The sequence below is a fragment of the Molothrus ater genome, chromosome 3 (assembly GCF_012460135.2).
Source record: "Molothrus ater isolate BHLD 08-10-18 breed brown headed cowbird chromosome 3, BPBGC_Mater_1.1, whole genome shotgun sequence".
Taxonomy (NCBI): Eukaryota; Metazoa; Chordata; class Aves; order Passeriformes; family Icteridae; genus Molothrus; species Molothrus ater.
The window spans coordinates 26,582,324-26,600,099 of record NC_050480.2 but is presented as its reverse complement, the minus strand read 5'-3'; the positions used below and the strand labels follow the sequence as shown (position 1 = coordinate 26,600,099).

Here is a 17,776-nt window from a genome sequence, read left to right as displayed (position 1 = left end):
TTCCTAGAGAATATTCTGTCATTTTATTTGTCATTATATTATTTTATTTTATTTTTCTGTCCCAGATGATTCAAACCCCAATTATTTTAGTAAATAACACTGAATAAACCTTTTACTCTTTTTTTACTGTTGTACTTCGTGGGAACCTCTGGCTTTTGTAGCCACAAGTTTATGAACACATATTTATCAATAAATATGTAAAAAGTTGGATTAGAGGAATTAGCCACAATTACTAAATGATGATTGTGAAGGGAGGTTTTGTGGCAGATCATAATTTTATGGCCAAATACAAAAATCTTTACCCATTCTGAGGTTGACATACCCTTTGCTTTTAGAGTGACCAGGATTTTCGTCCAGGTAATAAACATCAGACTCTTCTTTGTACTGGTATTTTAATGGATGGAAGTTGTAGATCAGGAGTTGGAAGTTGTAGGAGCAGCAAGTTACATAAGGTTGGATAAAGTTGCCTTTTGCTTCTCTGTAGGTTATTAATCCAGTGTTGCATTTGATTGTAGGGAAATAACCTCAATGTAATATAGAAGTCTGAAATGTTGGTAAGGTTCTTGAAAATGTCAGGAAGATGCATTCATCTTTAAACCCACAAATGTCTAGCCTGATACATCTTTTCTTTATTATATGTGCATTAGATGTTTTATATAGCTTTGGAAATGTTTACAGTGAAAACTTACTACCTAAGAAACCTATGTGTTTTAAAAATTCTAATTTAATTAAACCACTATTGTTAACTAGCTGGTTACTTGTAAACTTTATGCATTTTGTAGGGATATAATAGCTTTGAATTTTAAAAAGAGTAAATTGTAAGTGTTCTTATTTTATTTTTTTACCTTTTACAAGAAAGGCTCTTTTTCCTGTAAAAAATGGAAGATGGAAAATCTGAATAATCTCTTCAGATCAAATAGGCAATGCTTATTTAAGCTGAGTAAGAAAACAACGTACTAATGTTCAAAGGCTCCCTAAAGTATTGAGTATAGGTGGCGTGGTCTGTAGCATAAAGCTGAGGGCCCACCAGGTGGTGCTGGTGGAATACATTTAATGTTGCCTCGGCTACTTAAAATGTGTCTTTAACAACTGTGAGTGAGATGGGTGCAGTACAGGAAAACTTAGTTCATATGCAACAAGCCAGTTTGTACAATTGAAAAGAATACACTGTGATATTGTGTACTGGCTTAGTGATTTGGCCACTTTTAATTTTTATAAATTGGATATAAATGCTGAGAAAAAACCCCTTACCCATAGGATGGCTATGTGGGAAGTGCAGTATGGGAGTGTAGTTCCAGATCCTTTACCTACTTGTTTATTAATTCAAAGAGAAGTTTATGAAACTTGTTCATTCATGTCCTAGAAGCTCATTGTATCTTATCATAACCATGTGCTTATTTACCTACTACATACTGACTTTAAAAAGCAAATTAATTTTTCACTAAAGCTGTTTCAGATGTTTCGATTTGGTCAGAATCTTTCCTCCTAAGGATTGCACAGTAATGGGGGTCTCATTATGGGGCCAATTCTTTTGGTTTTGTCTGCTAAGTGACTTAAAGAGTTAGAAACAAATTCTGAAGATGCACAAGATCTTAATACAATTTCTCCAGCTCTTATGAAGTTGGGGTTTTTATGACTCTTTTGAGAATTGTATCCATTATAGAAACGGGAAGAGGAGATTGAAGAACAGTGTGGACCACAGTAGTTTGTAGTAAATTTCTGTTTCCTACTCATTTGAGCATGTTTGGTTTTCTCTTAATATGCCCTGACATAAAATATATATACACATTTAAAAGACATGATTTAGAGCATTTAGCAACGTTTAATTAACTTAAATTGTCTATAAAGCCATTCCCTTTTTCAAGAGAATGATGAGAATGTGGAAAACATACGAAATATCAGTGAACCAAAGTGACTGTCTTCTTTCTAGTCAAAAAGTAAAAGCCAGAACATCTGCTGACAATCCCTAAAGCTCGTAATCTTAGTATGTCGACCAAGCTAAATGTTTTAGCATTCTGTGTGCCATTGTCACATTAGTAGCCACCTCCCTGTAGCCGTATCAAACCATGTGATGGCCGCTAATAGTTCTGTAAAAGTTTGGTTGGCTGTTGTTAAATGAACCAGAGGATGGTTTCTTGGGAGTGCGTGGCCTTAACGTGTTTAATCTGGGTTAAAGATTTATTTAACGTCTGGGTTTTGCTGTCTTGGGCAGAGCAGTGTGAGGTTCTGTGTGAGTGGAAATTCTTGCTCCCCTTTTCCATGTCTGCTCCACCAAAAAGAATAACTGCATAGAATAACTGCATGTGTATGCTAAACCATCTCAGAGTGGATCTCTGGTATCCAGTGTATGCTGCTTCTGAAAGTGCTTTTTATATATCTTTTTTTCTTTCTTGAGATAATTTTTCACTTTGCTTCTCTCTTTCTCCTCACTGAGTGTATAAATGTTTTTGCTCTTGAGGAAAGGAAATACGCTTTTTTCAAATGTTTGTTTCCTATCCTGAGTGTTAATTTTATCTACTCATTTTAGCAAGGAGTTTTTGTACTGCCTACCTTAAAATTTGGCACAAGTCACATTTTATCATAGAATGGCAGTGTTGGTGCAATCCTTCTGCTTCTGCAAATCATCAGTGTAGTATCAATGAGAAACAGTAAAGTATCGAGTGTGTTAAAATTCCCATCAAGTTCACATCAGTTTGTTCACTGTAGAAAATACCAGGAGAGGATCAAGCAATAGGCTGTGTTCAGTAGTACAGTTTATAGTACAGCATTGTAAAAATGCCTGCAAAACACTGATTAAAAAAAAAAAATCTAAAATTCTATTACTTAATATATTACTATATAATATATATAATTAATTATATTATCAATGTATTAAATTTAAAATTTGTATGTGGGCTAAGGTTTGGGATCTGTTGGAATACGAAGATTGAAGAGAGATTAGTGAAAAGCTGTTCAAAGTGTGTGCTTATGTGTGGTTTTTTGGAAGCAATATCCAGAAAGGGAATGCTTGCCAGATGCAGCCTTTATAAGGTGTGAACAGGTTAAGAAATACGTTCTGCTGCATTGTTCTTTAAATTACTTGTTCATCAGAGAAATCAGTTTTATGAGTCTTCTGTCAACATCTTTATGTTCAGCAGTTAGGTTTTTGTGATACGATCTTACTTCTGAGCCCTGTGATGGGAATGTTTTATGAATGTCATTTATAGTGAAGGAGTGCTCATAATACTGAATCTTTTTGAAAGATCATGAAATAGTTTCATTTTCACTTGCCCTATTCACCTGGTCTGAGGATTTTTTTTTCTCCAGTTGAATGGGTCTGGAGTTACATTAATCTTAAAGATAGCAGTATTTTATTCTCTGTATTTATTGAAAGATCCAGTCTGTTTGTACTACTGTTCTTTAGAGTTTTGGGTACCTTTAAAATCTGACTTGTGTGTACAGCACTCCACCAAATTTCAGTTTTGACTGAGGAAGAGGGGAATCTGTAAAAAAAAACCAGTAAGAAATTCTTACCTTTTTTGTTTGCATTTTAGACTATTTACTGTTACTGTGCTTGGAACATTGAATGGGAATATATTTAACCTCTGAGCTGTTCTCCAGCTTTTTCTAAAGGGAGTGGTTTCTAGGTATCAGTTTCTTTATGTAAAAATTTGACCTAATAAATGTTCCTAAAAGGAAAATTTATAGTCCAATTTTAAAACAATATAAAGCAAAGTTATGGATTTTTGCTGAAAGGTCTGTTTCTTAAGGACTGTGGTTTCTCTCCTTATGGCAAAGATTAGGTTATTTTAAAAGTGGAATAGTAAAAGTAAAAATAGTTCTGAAACTGATAGTATTAATCTCCAGAGCAGTAGCTGTATGATGCCATAATTATCAACCTGAAATTCCAGTTCTGTTGAAGTTATTTGAAAAAATATACTGTTGATTCAGTGGTGTCAGAATTTCACAGCTGAAAATAAACTTAGACTGTGAATACTTGATTGCAGTTTTCTCTTGAGTGGAACTAGAGCACTTGAAGGGTTTTTAATTATGTGTTTGATTTGAATTGCTGAGTTTATCATCATTACTGAATGAGTTTGAGGTGTATGGTATATAAATGAAGTTTAAGTTCCTGAAGACAAGCAATCTATTTTTCTTTGGCGATGGCAGTGAGAGCTGGGAGAAGACGGTACTGAATGCTGCTGAGAAGGGAGCCGCAGCTCAGTGGCTCAATCTGTATCAAGCTGGGGCTTTTTGAGTGTTTTAGGGCAGCTGGCTTGAGGCAATGTGTGTGAATGCTCATGGCTTGGATTCAAGTGCTACCTTAGACTTTAGAATGTAGGTGTTTCAATGAAATTGTCAGGTAGGTTTAATTTTGTTTATGGAAGCTGGTTTGCTTATTTACTTCTGGTAACACTTGTTTCTTGTATTCATTTTCTTTCCTCTTGTAAAGATTGAGACAGGGACTGAGATCCGGCACAGTGTGTGTTTATAATAAGGCCAGAATTGATAAAGAATGAATGTTACAGGTCAGGGAGGGGTGGTTTTGCTTAAATGGGGATATTTTCCTTTGTACCGACTTACTTTTGTAAGCATTTGGTTTATTCAAAACCTGATGCTTTAAAAAAAATATCTGTATATTCAGTTAAGTCACTTGCAAGGTCTTTCATGTGTGTTTTTCAGCCGTGTGCTGTTTTACATATTTGCTGTTTTATTTTTCAGCATTGTCAGTGAAGCGGGAGCGTCGATCTACAGTGTCAGTCCAGAGGCGTCCAAGGAAATGCCAGACCTAGACCCTAACCTAAGAAGTGCAGGTATGAAGAGTATTTCATTTTATCACATTTCAACATGGAGCTCAAGTCTCAATTCGCAGCCTGTTTTGTTTATATTCTTAAATCAAATAATAGCCAAAAGTAGAAAAAAGTTTTGGATATTTTGTTTCTAAACCTTAATTATTCTGTCATTTCACATTTGAAGTCCTAGGCGTGCAAGTGAATGACATCACCTTCTCCTAATGCCTGTAATGTAAAGATCCTTGTGGATGTATTCCTTCAACAGGCTGGTGCAGGAGAATTTATAGCAATGAATAGAACCAATGAATTGCATGAACGTTCACAGTTGCACATGTCCCTGCTCACAGGGGCTTGACCTTCCCTCTTCTCTGTGTGTACATAAATATCTCTAGCAATATTTAAACCATTCAAGGGCTGGGAAAACAATATAAAACTAGAGCAGATAATTTAAAGTTGTGCATTTGTTGTTATCACTGGAGTCTTCATGTAGCTGAATACAGTTTTCAGGAAATATTGTTTAGGTTTTGTGTTTGAAAAGTTATCAACTTCAGCATAAATGTCACTGAGGTCCAACATAGCAATTGGAAATGTGCAAGTGTTGCCACTTTATAATTTTAAGTTTTTGGTTAAAGAGTAGTCTTTAGAGATCAAATTCCTAGCAGCTCCGTCCGTGACCAGATTCTACTCACGGATTTGTTTTATTCAGATACAGCTGTCTCTGAATTTGTTTTATTCAGAGACAGGTTTGAAGTTATTTTTCTATTACTTCACTTATGTATTTTTAATTGTGTGTCTTTTTGTATTTTTTTTTCATCTACCTTATGGTTTTTTTTGTTCTTAATTTTTCTCCAGTTTGCTGTCATACTCAATCAAATATAACGTACTGGAAAATGCAGCAGCACTTGTGTATAGAACTTTTCCAGTCAAAATTATAGTGTTCTTAGATTTAATGTTTTTCTAGCAGGTTACTGGCCTGGAAATCCTTTGGAGGGTATAGATCAGCAGAAAAGAATTCTGACATGGTATACAGGGGTAAAAATTTATAGAATTCCCCATGTTTCCCTTTCCTCTTATTTCAACAAAAGGGAAAGTGTTAACTTGATGTTTGAAGTGAATGTTTTTACAGGAATGTTCTTGGAATGTCTGTATCAGCCCTTTCATTTGCAGGAGAGGTCTCTAGCTTCTTTTTGCTTGACTCCCTTATCCCTGCCTGTGAACAGACTCTGTTGTGACTATTTCTTCCCTGGGCCACAGAGGTTTTAAACGTGTCATGGTATGGCCAGAGCAAATATTAGGCATGTGACATTTCTGTATTTGTGACAGATAGCACTAGCTTTCCCTTGGGTCACAGTTTTTATGGTGCTGATGTATTAAATATAGGTTTAAAGTTGATGCAAATGAAGAAAAAACACTGAAAAGGAGGAAATCTAATTATTAACATTGTCTTTCCAGGTGTACATGTTTCTCATTTTCTTCAAAATTATTTTTCAACATTCCAGACACTTTTTAGTGTTGTGCATCAAATGCAGTGAAGTGAAATCAAATTTTTAATATATGATCAATTCAAATATTAATTAATTAATGGAGTTCATAATTGCTCCATTATTACTAGGATTTTCTTCAGCCTTAATTTAAGTGCTCTTGCATCTGGTTTTAAAAGCATCAGCAATTGTATCATGCTGCAGCAGTCCCACAGAGTGGATAGAAATTGAAAAAGGGGAGGATAGAAATTGAAAAATAATTGCATAGTTCCATGGCCATTATGAAACTGACAGCTAGAACTATCAAGGTATTCTAGAATTTTCAGGCTTTCTTCCTAACATCTTTTGGTGTCGATTTGTAATTAGCTGTGCTAAAGCTATGGATGTTTTCTTGAAGTTGAGTGTAGAAATGGTACATAACATTAGAGGGAAACATTAACTGATGTTTGAGGCTTTTTCAGACTTTTTTCTTGACTAGATTACTTGTATAGTTTCAATTTTCCTTTAATTTGCAGCATACAGAAAAGTGACATTGTGTCAAAGCTGACTTGCTTTTTATTTTAATTGTTGTCTTACATCATGTCAGATTCTGTGCTTACATGATAGCATTTAGTACATTAAAGGAAGCTGACAGCTGCATGATGAAGTGTGACATTTATAGTTAAAATAAAAGGTACAGCTGACGCGAGGTATCTGTGATCTTAACACTATTTGCCACTTTAACATTTTTCTCAACAAAACTTTATAGAAGGTTTTTTGACACAGGCCTATGTTTGTCCATTGGTACATAAAAATAAAATTTTACATGTTATATGAGGACTTTCTCATATCTGGACTATTTGCAGTGGTGTTTAGCAACTGTTTGTAGTCAGTTTTTGCTTTATTCAAAGAAATAGAAGTTATCAATCCTGATGGAAAAATTAACTTAATAGTTTCTCCTTGGCTGAGTGCCCTATATAGGGGGAAAACCAGCAACCTTCATCATTTCTTGGGGGTGCTAATTAGAGATATTAGTTAATCCAAGGTCTCAACTGTTTTTTTTCCCCCTTTGAGCTGTCTTTGAAGGTCATGGATGACAAGAGTTTGTAATAAATGATTGAGAAAGATCTCTTTTTAAACCAATGCTGTATATACTGTCTGTAGAGGAAAGTCTTTATACAGCACTTTTAGCCAAAATTGCACTTGCTTAAAAAAGAAAAAAAGCTTTTCTTAAAACAATTTTCTGTTAGCTACAGTACAGGGAATTAAATAGGGTCTTTCCAACTTTACAAGTGTTCTGAATATTTCATGAAAGTGCAGAAGCTTCTGTACTGCTACTGCAATTCCTATAAAATCTTGTGGAGTGGGACTCAGCTAAGTAGATAGTAAAGAGCTTGATGAAACCTAGTTACTTGTGTCTGAGTAGAGTGAGAAGGTATATATCCCCGTCTGACTGTCATTGTAGGATTAATGAGCAGAACAGCTATTTCTCAGCCTCACAGAATTAGGAGATAAGAGGCTTATAGGCCAGAGCAATAAAAGGATTTCCTACTTGAAGATTTGGAAAGCTAACAGGGCAGGCATGTGTCATGGTGCATGCACAGGTATGATCTAGTATGGAAACTGTGTTGTTTCTAAGGGATGTTTTCTGAGGATAAGGAAGAATCTGAGAGAGCCAAAGGTCACACAGCACAGCTTGCCTTAGCATTGTCAAATCCCATCTGCTTGTCTCCTCTCCACAGGGCAGAGCACATTGCATTATTGTACACTCAAAGTTCAGCACACCACTTGCACTCTTCCTAGCAAAAGAAAGCCTCGTAGGCTTTGAGGGCTTGTTAGGACTTTCAGACTGTTATGCTACAGGGTTTCATTCCCTGGGGTCCTCTTAGAGACACAGAGTTCAGAGCTGTCATACTGGCCAGCAAGTAGAAGGTAAAGATTGGAAAAAATGTAATTTCTTTTGACTTTATCTTAAGGAAAGTAAAACAATTTGATGATTAGATGTGTGGGACATAGTGCCTGGATGTCTACTTGAGCTAATTTCTTCATCTTCTTGAAAGAGCACTGCTCCCCTTTGGCTACTCAGGAGAGAAGGTCATTTTTCAAAAACTTTATTGTTTTATTGAGTCCTATGGTTAAAACATTCACACTGCTGTCAAAGTGGGAGCTTTCTTCTACAGCTAGTTAGAGAGAATTGGTGCAAGTTCTACAAGCTTTCAGAAGGGAAAGTAAGCACTGAATTCTCATGCATCAAAACATTTTGTCAGCCCAGTGTTAAATTATGTGGCGTGCAATTAAAGCAGTGTGAAATGAAATCCTATTTCATCTCTCATCTGTTGTGTTCTATAGCATTTAAAATGAGTTTAATTATATTTTTGAAGGGATGGAGAACAGAGAACCACACTGTGGTCATGAACATGCAGTGGTTAGAAGCAAAAAGGGTGGTGAACAGCAGTAAGATGTTAAAGATAGAACGTGTTAATGATAGTAATATTAATAAACTAAAATAACAGTAATAGCAATAATTAATTATTAATTGATAATAATAATATAAGTAATTAGTAATAGGAACAAGAGGATCTTGTTACTTGTCTCTCCATAGGACCCAGTTCCTACTATTGAGCAGAAGCTCATCTTGAGGTGTGGGCTAGGCTCTACAATTTAAACAGAAATTATAGGGAATCTGTGGGTTCTATTGAAAATCAAAAACCCGTCCCTAACTGCAGATAGTCTGGAAATTACTAACTCTCTCACAGCTGAGCATGAACATGTGCCTATTGAGAAATAGAAAAATGGGCTTGAATTACCCCAAACCAGTAGCACAATCCTGAATGGGTCTTTACATAGATGTTAGAGATGTTTGTAGTCTCGTAGTTTTCTTGTTGTTCTAGACAAGAATCAAATGTTTTCTAACCTGTGTAAACCTCAGGGTATGTGGGAGAGGTGGTGTATAATCATTAACACCCTGCTTACTGGCACTGTATTTCCTGCTTACTGGCACTTATTTCCTCTGGAGCTGTAGAGCTCAGGAGTGGGCTGGAGTTTGATCTTCTGCTACCTGCAAGTTTTACATGCTCTGGTCAAGATGCTTTCCCTTAGCATAGAAGAGCTATGAGAATCATTCACTTCCCCCTTCGGGTGTAACTCTGTGCATGTGTTGTCTGTGTATTCCCTTTTGGAGGCTTTGTTGCTTCCTTGAAGTGTGGAGATAGAGGAACGAGCAATACCAGGATGCTCTTCAATTCAAGGAGTTTTGGTTTCCTTTTAATACTGGGATTTGATGTGTTATTTGCCAAAGCTGCTTTTCTTACTACAGGCATAGGAAAGAACATTCTGGTCCCTTACAAATGGTTAATATTTGTTCTTGATACCAATGACTAATTCTTCTAACGTACAGATGACGAGCTCTTGTAAGATTAGAACTTCAAGTAATTTTTTACTTTTAGCAGTAACAGTAACCAATGGCAGTGTAATGCAGTTAGTATCAGCAGTGTGAATATGAAAAGGATATTGATGATGCCTACCTTTTAAGCTGAACAGATGGGGAAAAGTTTTTTTGGAGTTTTTATCATCTTCTGAGACTAACTAATTTGTGTGACAGAAAAATCACATGAGGCTTCACTTAAATGCTTACATGTCCCCTGTCTCATCCTAGATAAAATGGATACTATTCTGTGATACAGAAGTTACTAATACTTGAGAAAAGTGTTTTGAGAGTGTTTATAAGAAAAAATATTGACTTTAAAAAGCTGCATTGTAATATTCACTTGTCAAAGATTTTCTCTTTAAACATATTTCTAACTTTCTTGTATTCAACCCATCTCTTTTAAAGATTTTTTTCTTGGTAATAAATAGGTAGAATATTGTCATTCATTATTTCATTAATCTTAGGCAAATAACAGATTATCAGTTTTATGGAGTTAAAAGTAAACTAAAATGTAACCTTTTTAAAACAAAAACCTGCTCACTTGCTACAGAAAAGCTTTGGATGAAATGCAGCTGTTGAACAGTTGCTTAAAATAAATTGCATACTTTAAACCCACCAAGAAGATATATGAGGATTCAAAACTGTGTCACAAATCCTGACCTACTGAGAAAGAATGCTTAATGAAAAGACTACTGTACGTTTCACTGTATCCTTTGCAAGGAGGGTGAAATTCAGGTCAACAGGATAGAAGGCTTCCAGGACTCAGGAAACCTGAACAATCGATCACTGAGTAAACATTATTGCAGATACTTATGGAGAGTAATTGATCTTGAACACAATAATAGGCTTTATAAAAGGATTTAAGAAGTTGTAAAGTTTCCATATCTACTCTGGTATGATATATTGACAGTAATTACTTATGCATTTGTGAGTCCCTGATTACCTAAAGATATTTTTTTTATTTCATTGACATTGAAGTTTTAACCCAGACTTTTGAGTTGGGAAGGTTATTTAAAATAGGAGGGTGGATGAGTTACTTGGATGTTATAGTAGCATGTCTCAGCAAGAGTGAAATACTGAGGTTTCATAATAAAGATACAGAATGTTCTCATTTATGACAAAATTGAAGTTGAACTCATCGTAGCTTAATAGCTTGCGGTCGCCATATATTTATTTGTAAAGCATTTATAAAACTATCTACTGCCTTCACATCTGGAAGCTTCACATCTTTTCAAAGCCCAAAACAAATTCTCCCACTCATGTGGAGTAGCTAAGCTGTCACAGTTATTGACTCAGACATATTTTTATACTTATGTGAAGATGTGCTTAAAAGGAGGAATGCCATCATCCTGGACCTTTGGCCAAAAATCTTTTTCTGCTTATGGTGTTAAGCAACATTTGAATGCCACTGTAATGGAAAGAAATTGAAACTTTTTTGTTCTTCTACTCTATAAGCATTCTTCCTTTTCATGCTTTCCTTATCTAAGCCTTAAAGCTTTTGCTTTATGCTGTGGCTCTTACATAAAGCAATGCAAAAAGAGAACATTTCAATATGTAGTTGTCTAAATACAGAATTTGGCAGCCTGCCCCTAAAGTGGGCACAATACTTGAAACCATAATAAATTTCATCCAGTTGACAAGATTTCCAGCTGCCCTTGCACCCTAAATAGTCTGCATGTCTGATTTGGGTCTTAATGATTGCTTTAGACCTGTTCTAATACTGAAGGGAGGCAGGTAGCCAAAGAAGTTAGCACTAATTCTAGTTTTTTTAGGGCTGGCAGCTGACATGGCCCTTGTATAGATACCATGCAGAGAAATAGTAAGGCTTCAGTGTTGTTTTGGCCCTTCACTGTTGAGTCTGGCAAGTCTTTACTGTCTTTAGTCTGAAAACTATTATCAGTATTCCTGAGTGAAAACTCTCCTGTGATTTGTGTGAAAAATGTTTTTGCTTGCTGTAGAAATTACTAGAGAAACAAAGTTATGTGACGTATGTTTGAAGAAGATAGACTTAATTTTAAATTTGTCCATTTGAAATTAGGGATTTGATCTTTAAGACAGGAGTAGCCACATAATTAGCACATGTTTGTTAGTTCATGAGGACATATTTGCTTATTAGCCATTAGGAAACAAAACATTTTCATGTAATTCCTCACTTTCTGTGAAGATCAGACACAGAGATTGGCATGAGCTGTGCAAGCAGCTCTTATGGATGTTTTCTTCCACCACAATGTTCATCACTGACACACCACTGTCTGCTGGGTTTGTCTTGTCAAATAACCAAAGTGTGGAGTGAATTGAGACTTCCAAGCAGTAAAACTGCTTTTTTAATGAAATGGCAGAATGTCCTATCTAATGACAGGACAGGATTACAGTATATATGCTTGCTGTAATCTTCTTTATTTCTCATTGCACTTCAATATGAAATACATTTACATTGAAGTCAGAGGACCACCTTGACCCTTCTGGCCCTTTAAGTGTTAAAATTTTACATAAATTTATTGAAAGGCAGCACAGTATGTTACTTCCAAGTGTTGCAATAATATTTTCATCCAAATTCACAACTCCAAGCTTTGCATTTATGGGGTGTACAAGTCTTCTGGTTATTTTCTAATAGAGGGTCATGTCATCCTGAGTTTAATACCCTCTTTAATATTGATTAGGGGTTTTTTTCACATTTTACGTAGACTAGCATATTTTAATAAAAGCATCTCTCAAACTTCTCATGGGTGGCCGTGCTGATAACTTTTGAGAAATCTCATTTTCTCCTTTTGCCCTGCATGTCATAATATCATGTAATCTTTTTTTGCTTCAGCAAAAGTGAAGAATACCTTAATATCTACAGAAGTAAAAATGCATTACCTGTTTCATTGTTAGTCTTCTAAAAACGCATGGTTTCTAAAACCCAGTGTAAGATAGTTGAAAATGAAAAATAAATTTTACAAATTTTACAAATTTTAGTCTGGATATAGTTTCTAAGAAGAAAATGTCAGACCATCAGGTTTTACTGTCTCTGCTCCATAAAACCATCATGGTTTTACTGTCTCTTTTACTTCTGAAGAGCCCTCATGATTTCAGTAGTACTGTACCTGTTTTGTGAGAGTCCAGCCACTTGGACCAAATGGCCAGAGTGGAGCCTCATTGCCCCCCAGAAAGATCTATCTATTGCAGTGTGCAACTACTCCAGCAAAAAATAAACAGGTTTTTCTGTACAAGAGGCAGTAGATGCTAATCTTGACTGAATTTCTGCCTAGAGAGAATGTGGACAACTCTTTCATTTTGCCTACTGTGCTCTCTTTTATTTATTAATTAGAAAAGTTCTGGAGTGAAATTGTGGTTTTAGTGGGAGTTAGGCAGGTCAGCTCTCCTGCTGGTATTGACCATAGGAGCTGCATCCTTAATTGTGGAAATGGCTGTTAGCTGATCTTCTTGCTTCAATATTGTAACTATGAGGCCTGATCCAGGAAAGCACTTAAATGTCTCTGTAACTTTAGGCGTGTGAATAGTTCTGCTCTTTCCGGTGGGAATTCTGGCATGCATCTGTGCTGAAGTGCTTTGCTGGATCAGGTCCTATGCCTCCACTCCTAGGAAAGTCTCCTAGGAATAGGACAGCATTGTCAACCAAGCTAATATGACAAAAAGAGTCTAAATTTTACTTTTTAATTGAAGGTTCCCAAGAGAAAGCTATGCTTGGAAAATTCGTATAGTTGTCTGTTTTTAAAAGATATAATGGAAGGAGATGTGGACAGTGAGAGGTATTTGCTCTCAGCTTATCTAAAATGTAACTTTTGCCATTAGGTAGAACTATAAAAAAAGTTCTCTAAAACACTCTATGGGTATTAAAGAAGCTGAGTTTAATGATGGTTGCTGAAGGACAAATATAGTCTCTATGCATAAGCATCAGTGCATTCAGAAGAAATACATCGTTGTATGTGTTTCCTGGTTTGGATCAATACTACTTTCATTGGTGTTTTGTTTCACTTTTTTCTGTCAGGTGGTGGGTTACTACTATTTCAAAGTAATTAATATGAATTATGGTTATAGGAAAGCATTTTGGCAGTGAGCTGTACTGGTGTAAGTTATAACTAGTGTACTTACACTGATTAACTTTGTGGGGTTTTTTTTTGAAGAAGGCATACGTGATTGTCTTTGAATTCAGGACTTCTCTATCAGAGAAGCAGGCATATCAGATGTCACCAGCACAGTGCTTTCTGAGCCTAGCTAGCAAACTGCCTTTGTCAGCATGTTAAAATGGATATTAAAGGATATGAAAACTCCTGCATGACCGAGCAGTGAACTTCATGTTAACTGTACATTTAGCAGTGCAAATCTTTAAAAGTGAAGTCTCTAGTGCAACATTTAATTGATAAACTTTGCAGTTGTGGTTTGAGGAGCCTGCATATCTCTGGCTACTGTTTTGGCTTCAAGTACAAATGTTTAGTCAAGTCCTTTTCTGAAATGCTGTCAAGCCTTTAACACCCTGCAGTAGTGATGGTTGCTAATTAAGTTAAGCTGTAAGGATGGTTAAGGACTGGGGCACCTTTCATACAAGGAAAAACAAAACAAAAAAAAAACTGGAAATGCTCTGCCTAGAGGAGGCTCAGGGGAATCTTGAAAAGGGTTTTAAGTACCTGATGAGAGGGAAGGAAGGAGAGCAGCAGACCCTTCTCAGTAGAGCCCACTGTTAAGACAAGAGGCAATGGGCACAGATTGGAACACAGCAAATTCAATCTGGACACAAGAAAACATTTATCTATTGTTAGGGTGGCCCAACACTGGAATGGATTGACCAGACAGGTTGTCAAGTCTCCACCCAGCTGGACATCATCTGGGACAACCTGCTGTAGCAAACCCTGTTTCAGCAGGGCTGTTAGAGAAGGCAGCCTGTGTTCTCCAGAAGTGTGTCCAACCTAAACACCTCTGTGAATGAATACATTACTGCTGTGATGCAGTAAAGGGGCTTATAGGTTATTTTATATATATGATAATTATATAATAATTAAAACCATGTTAATGTTTTCATACACATACGTGTATGTTGAAATCAGCTGGTGAACACCAGATATACTTTAAGTATTCCTTTCTTAGCATTATGTGTGTTGTTGACCAAACCACTGTGCATATATATATTTACTCCTGACTCCGGTCTGTTCTTCCTCTAAATCTCTCCTGATTTGCTTAAAAATGTATTTAAATGTAAAACACTCTTGAAATGACAGATGTGCTGTAGGGTTGATTGTGGACATAGCTTTTAAAGGCCCTTAGCTTTCTTTGGTCCCACTTTTGTTATTGCACTTATCTCACAAGTGCATGTGGTAGAAAAAAGAGCCTTGGCAATAAGGTTGGGCATTGTTATGTTTGGATTTTTTTTATTTTTGGAGAGGTTTGTTTTGTTTTGAATTTTTGAGTTGGCATGTTTTTGTTTTGTTGGGTATTTTTTCTTTTGGGCTTTGTTCTTTGTGGGATTCTTGGAGTTTAGTGTTTTACTTGTTTGTTTGGGTTTTTTTAGAATCTTTTGTCCTTATTTGGAATGATTTTTTGAATACCTCTAAACACTTCTGTTTTTCATTAGCGTTTACTTCACTAAGTAGAATGAACATTAAGAGCCAGCTAACCTGTTTCGTCTTAAGTCAGGAGGAAAAAAGTTTATAAATGGAATACTGGTAGATAGAACTCCACTAGTTTTATAACTGTGGGAAGAAGCACAGTTTCAAATACTGAATGCAACACAATATCTGCAGAATCAGACCAAGTTTATGAATTGATGTTTGGAAGTATGATTTTTCTTCTGAGATTTTTGGTAAGCAATTGGTTTCTCAATAAATACTGCCTTCAAAAATGCAGTCTTGATTCAACATTTGGATTTAGAAGACCAAAGGTTCTTCCTATATGCTCTTAATGGCATCAGAAACGTTGGAAATTGCTTTTGTTTTTCTTAATGGGGTTATAAGGGTGACAGATTGCAAATTGATGTGGTTTGGTGTGCAGATTAGATTAGTAAAATCCAAAAACCATTTTTGAAGTGAGCACTGAATTTTATGGTTGAATTAGATAAATATATAAATATCTGATACATACCTGAGGAAATACTTTAAGTATTCAGTAAGTCTGTGAACAGATACTGTTATTTTTTTAAAGTGTTTATTTGTTTCTTCATATCTGTGATTTCAGGTTAAAGGTTCTTACAGAGTTTAATGTTAAATGTTACATGTGCATTTAGTATGAATACAAAGGGAAAAATAGAGTGGTGACAGTTTTATTTATTAACTCTGTGGCTCAGAAAAACTTTTTAAATGTCATGATTGCAGTTTAAAATGTCCCCAAGTCTTTGCTGGAATTACTCAAATAAAAAATTTGATTAATGTACATGTGATGTCTTTGTCTAGCAATGAAAAAGGATTCTGCTGTAGTATTGACTATTTCCAGGTTAAAAAAAAATTAAATGCATAGAAGATGTAAAAAGACCCAAAACACCTTAGCAAAAGCAATTACATGATTCAGGTTTTTCAGAGAAAAGTGATAGCTATTTTCTAATTCTGTTTTTCAGTTTCAATAGCTAGACGTGTCCAGGACCCATTAGCTGAGCTAGTGAAAATCGAGCCCAAACACATAGGAGTTGGAATGTATCAGGTAAGATAATACCTGTATCATTTAATCTAAGTCAATCTGTCATGATATAGAGCAACACCAATATGCTGCTTTATAGTTGTCAACTGGTTATGTCTCCTTTAAAACATGTTTTCAGTTTTGATGGAATGGTAGTAAATGCTTAGAAGTCATAAACTGCCTTTTTTTAATCTCTACTTTTAATGATTGTGATTGAGACTCTGAAATGGCTGTAGCCAGATGTATAGTCTATTAAAAACATCAAATCAGACAGGTAACCTGATCTGTAAACCTTTCTCTTTTTCTGTATTGTTACAGCAATGGGGTTTTAGCTCTTTGTGTAAAATACAATGAGATATTGATCCTCCATTTAGAAGCCATTAATTTGTACTATTAGGTGCATTCCTTTTTAGAAATTTGTAATAAAAGGGTTTGTTTTGAAGCCTTTTATTTAGTAAAGCTGAATTGGAAAATGTTTGACAATTGTGATTTTTATACATTTTTGTAGGTTATTTCTGAGAAGAAACTTTTACTTTCCAAGTTTCTTTACAAAGAGCATGATGTTAGGAAGTGGTACAGAAGTTATTGTCATTTTACAGCATATTGGCATAGATTCAGGAAAGCATTTATGCATGTGCTGATGTCCTACCAAATAAAGAAACAAACAAAAAAACCCCAGAAAATATGGCAGATGCTTTTCTCTGTATATTTGAAACTATAGAATAGGAGTAAATTTGTGTGACTACAGCAGAATTCAGGACAGAAAGCATAGAACTTTCTGGACCTGTTCTTACAGGTCAGCTTCTGAGCATTAATGGGATAGAATGCAATTAGCAGCCTAGAACCCCTTGCTGCCACTGCTAAAGGTGGTGTAACAAAGAGAAGATATTAAGAAAATCTTCCAACAAATGTATGCCCTGTTTTGTTTTTACAGAACTGAGGGTCAGCGTTTTAGTTGGTTAAAGTAGAATTCAGAACTGCTTTTGTAAGTCCTTCTTGTTTTACCGCCGATGATAGAACATATTAATGTTGCTTGCTAACTGCAAACTTATTGGTAAACCTAACTTAAATAATCTTTTGGTATCAATTATACCATACTCTTTGAGGGAAATTGTATTGAAGAGCTGAAACATTGTAGATTTCTTTAACATATGTATCCAGATTTCAGTAAAAATGTACTTTAATGGTGGCAGCTATAAATATGGGTATGGTCATCTGGCAAAAAGATGAGCTTCAGTCTGAAGTGCAGTTGATTCCCCTACTTGTGGAGACCCAGGGCTTTAATTTATAACAGTAGCAGTGATATGTTGAAACAAAAATCATGGGAAGTGATACAGATTTTTGTTCATCCTTGCTTTAAGGAACGAAGTATTAAAAAAATAACCTTGAAATGCTGGGTTAGCATTTAGAGAAGTTGATTGATTTTTTTAAACAATAGTTCCAAGATGGAATATTTTACTATTTGCAGTATACTGTGAATTCTTAAGTATTAGTAGCTTGCATTGGTGTGTCTA

The 17,776-nt window shown here is 35.5% G+C and overlaps 1 protein-coding gene across 2 annotated transcripts in view; it reads left to right on the top strand.

Moving 5' to 3' along the window:
• Window positions 1-17,776, top strand: part of SRBD1 (S1 RNA binding domain 1) — a 122,359-nt gene that overhangs the window by 56,124 nt on the left and 48,459 nt on the right. For both annotated transcript variants that reach the window (XM_036381335.1, XM_036381336.2), the window contains exons 16-17: window positions 4,702-4,793; window positions 16,204-16,286. In XM_036381335.1, coding sequence (XP_036237228.1) covers window positions 4,702-4,793; window positions 16,204-16,286 — 175 coding nt within the window. The remainder of the gene's footprint in view (window positions 1-4,701; window positions 4,794-16,203; window positions 16,287-17,776) is intronic.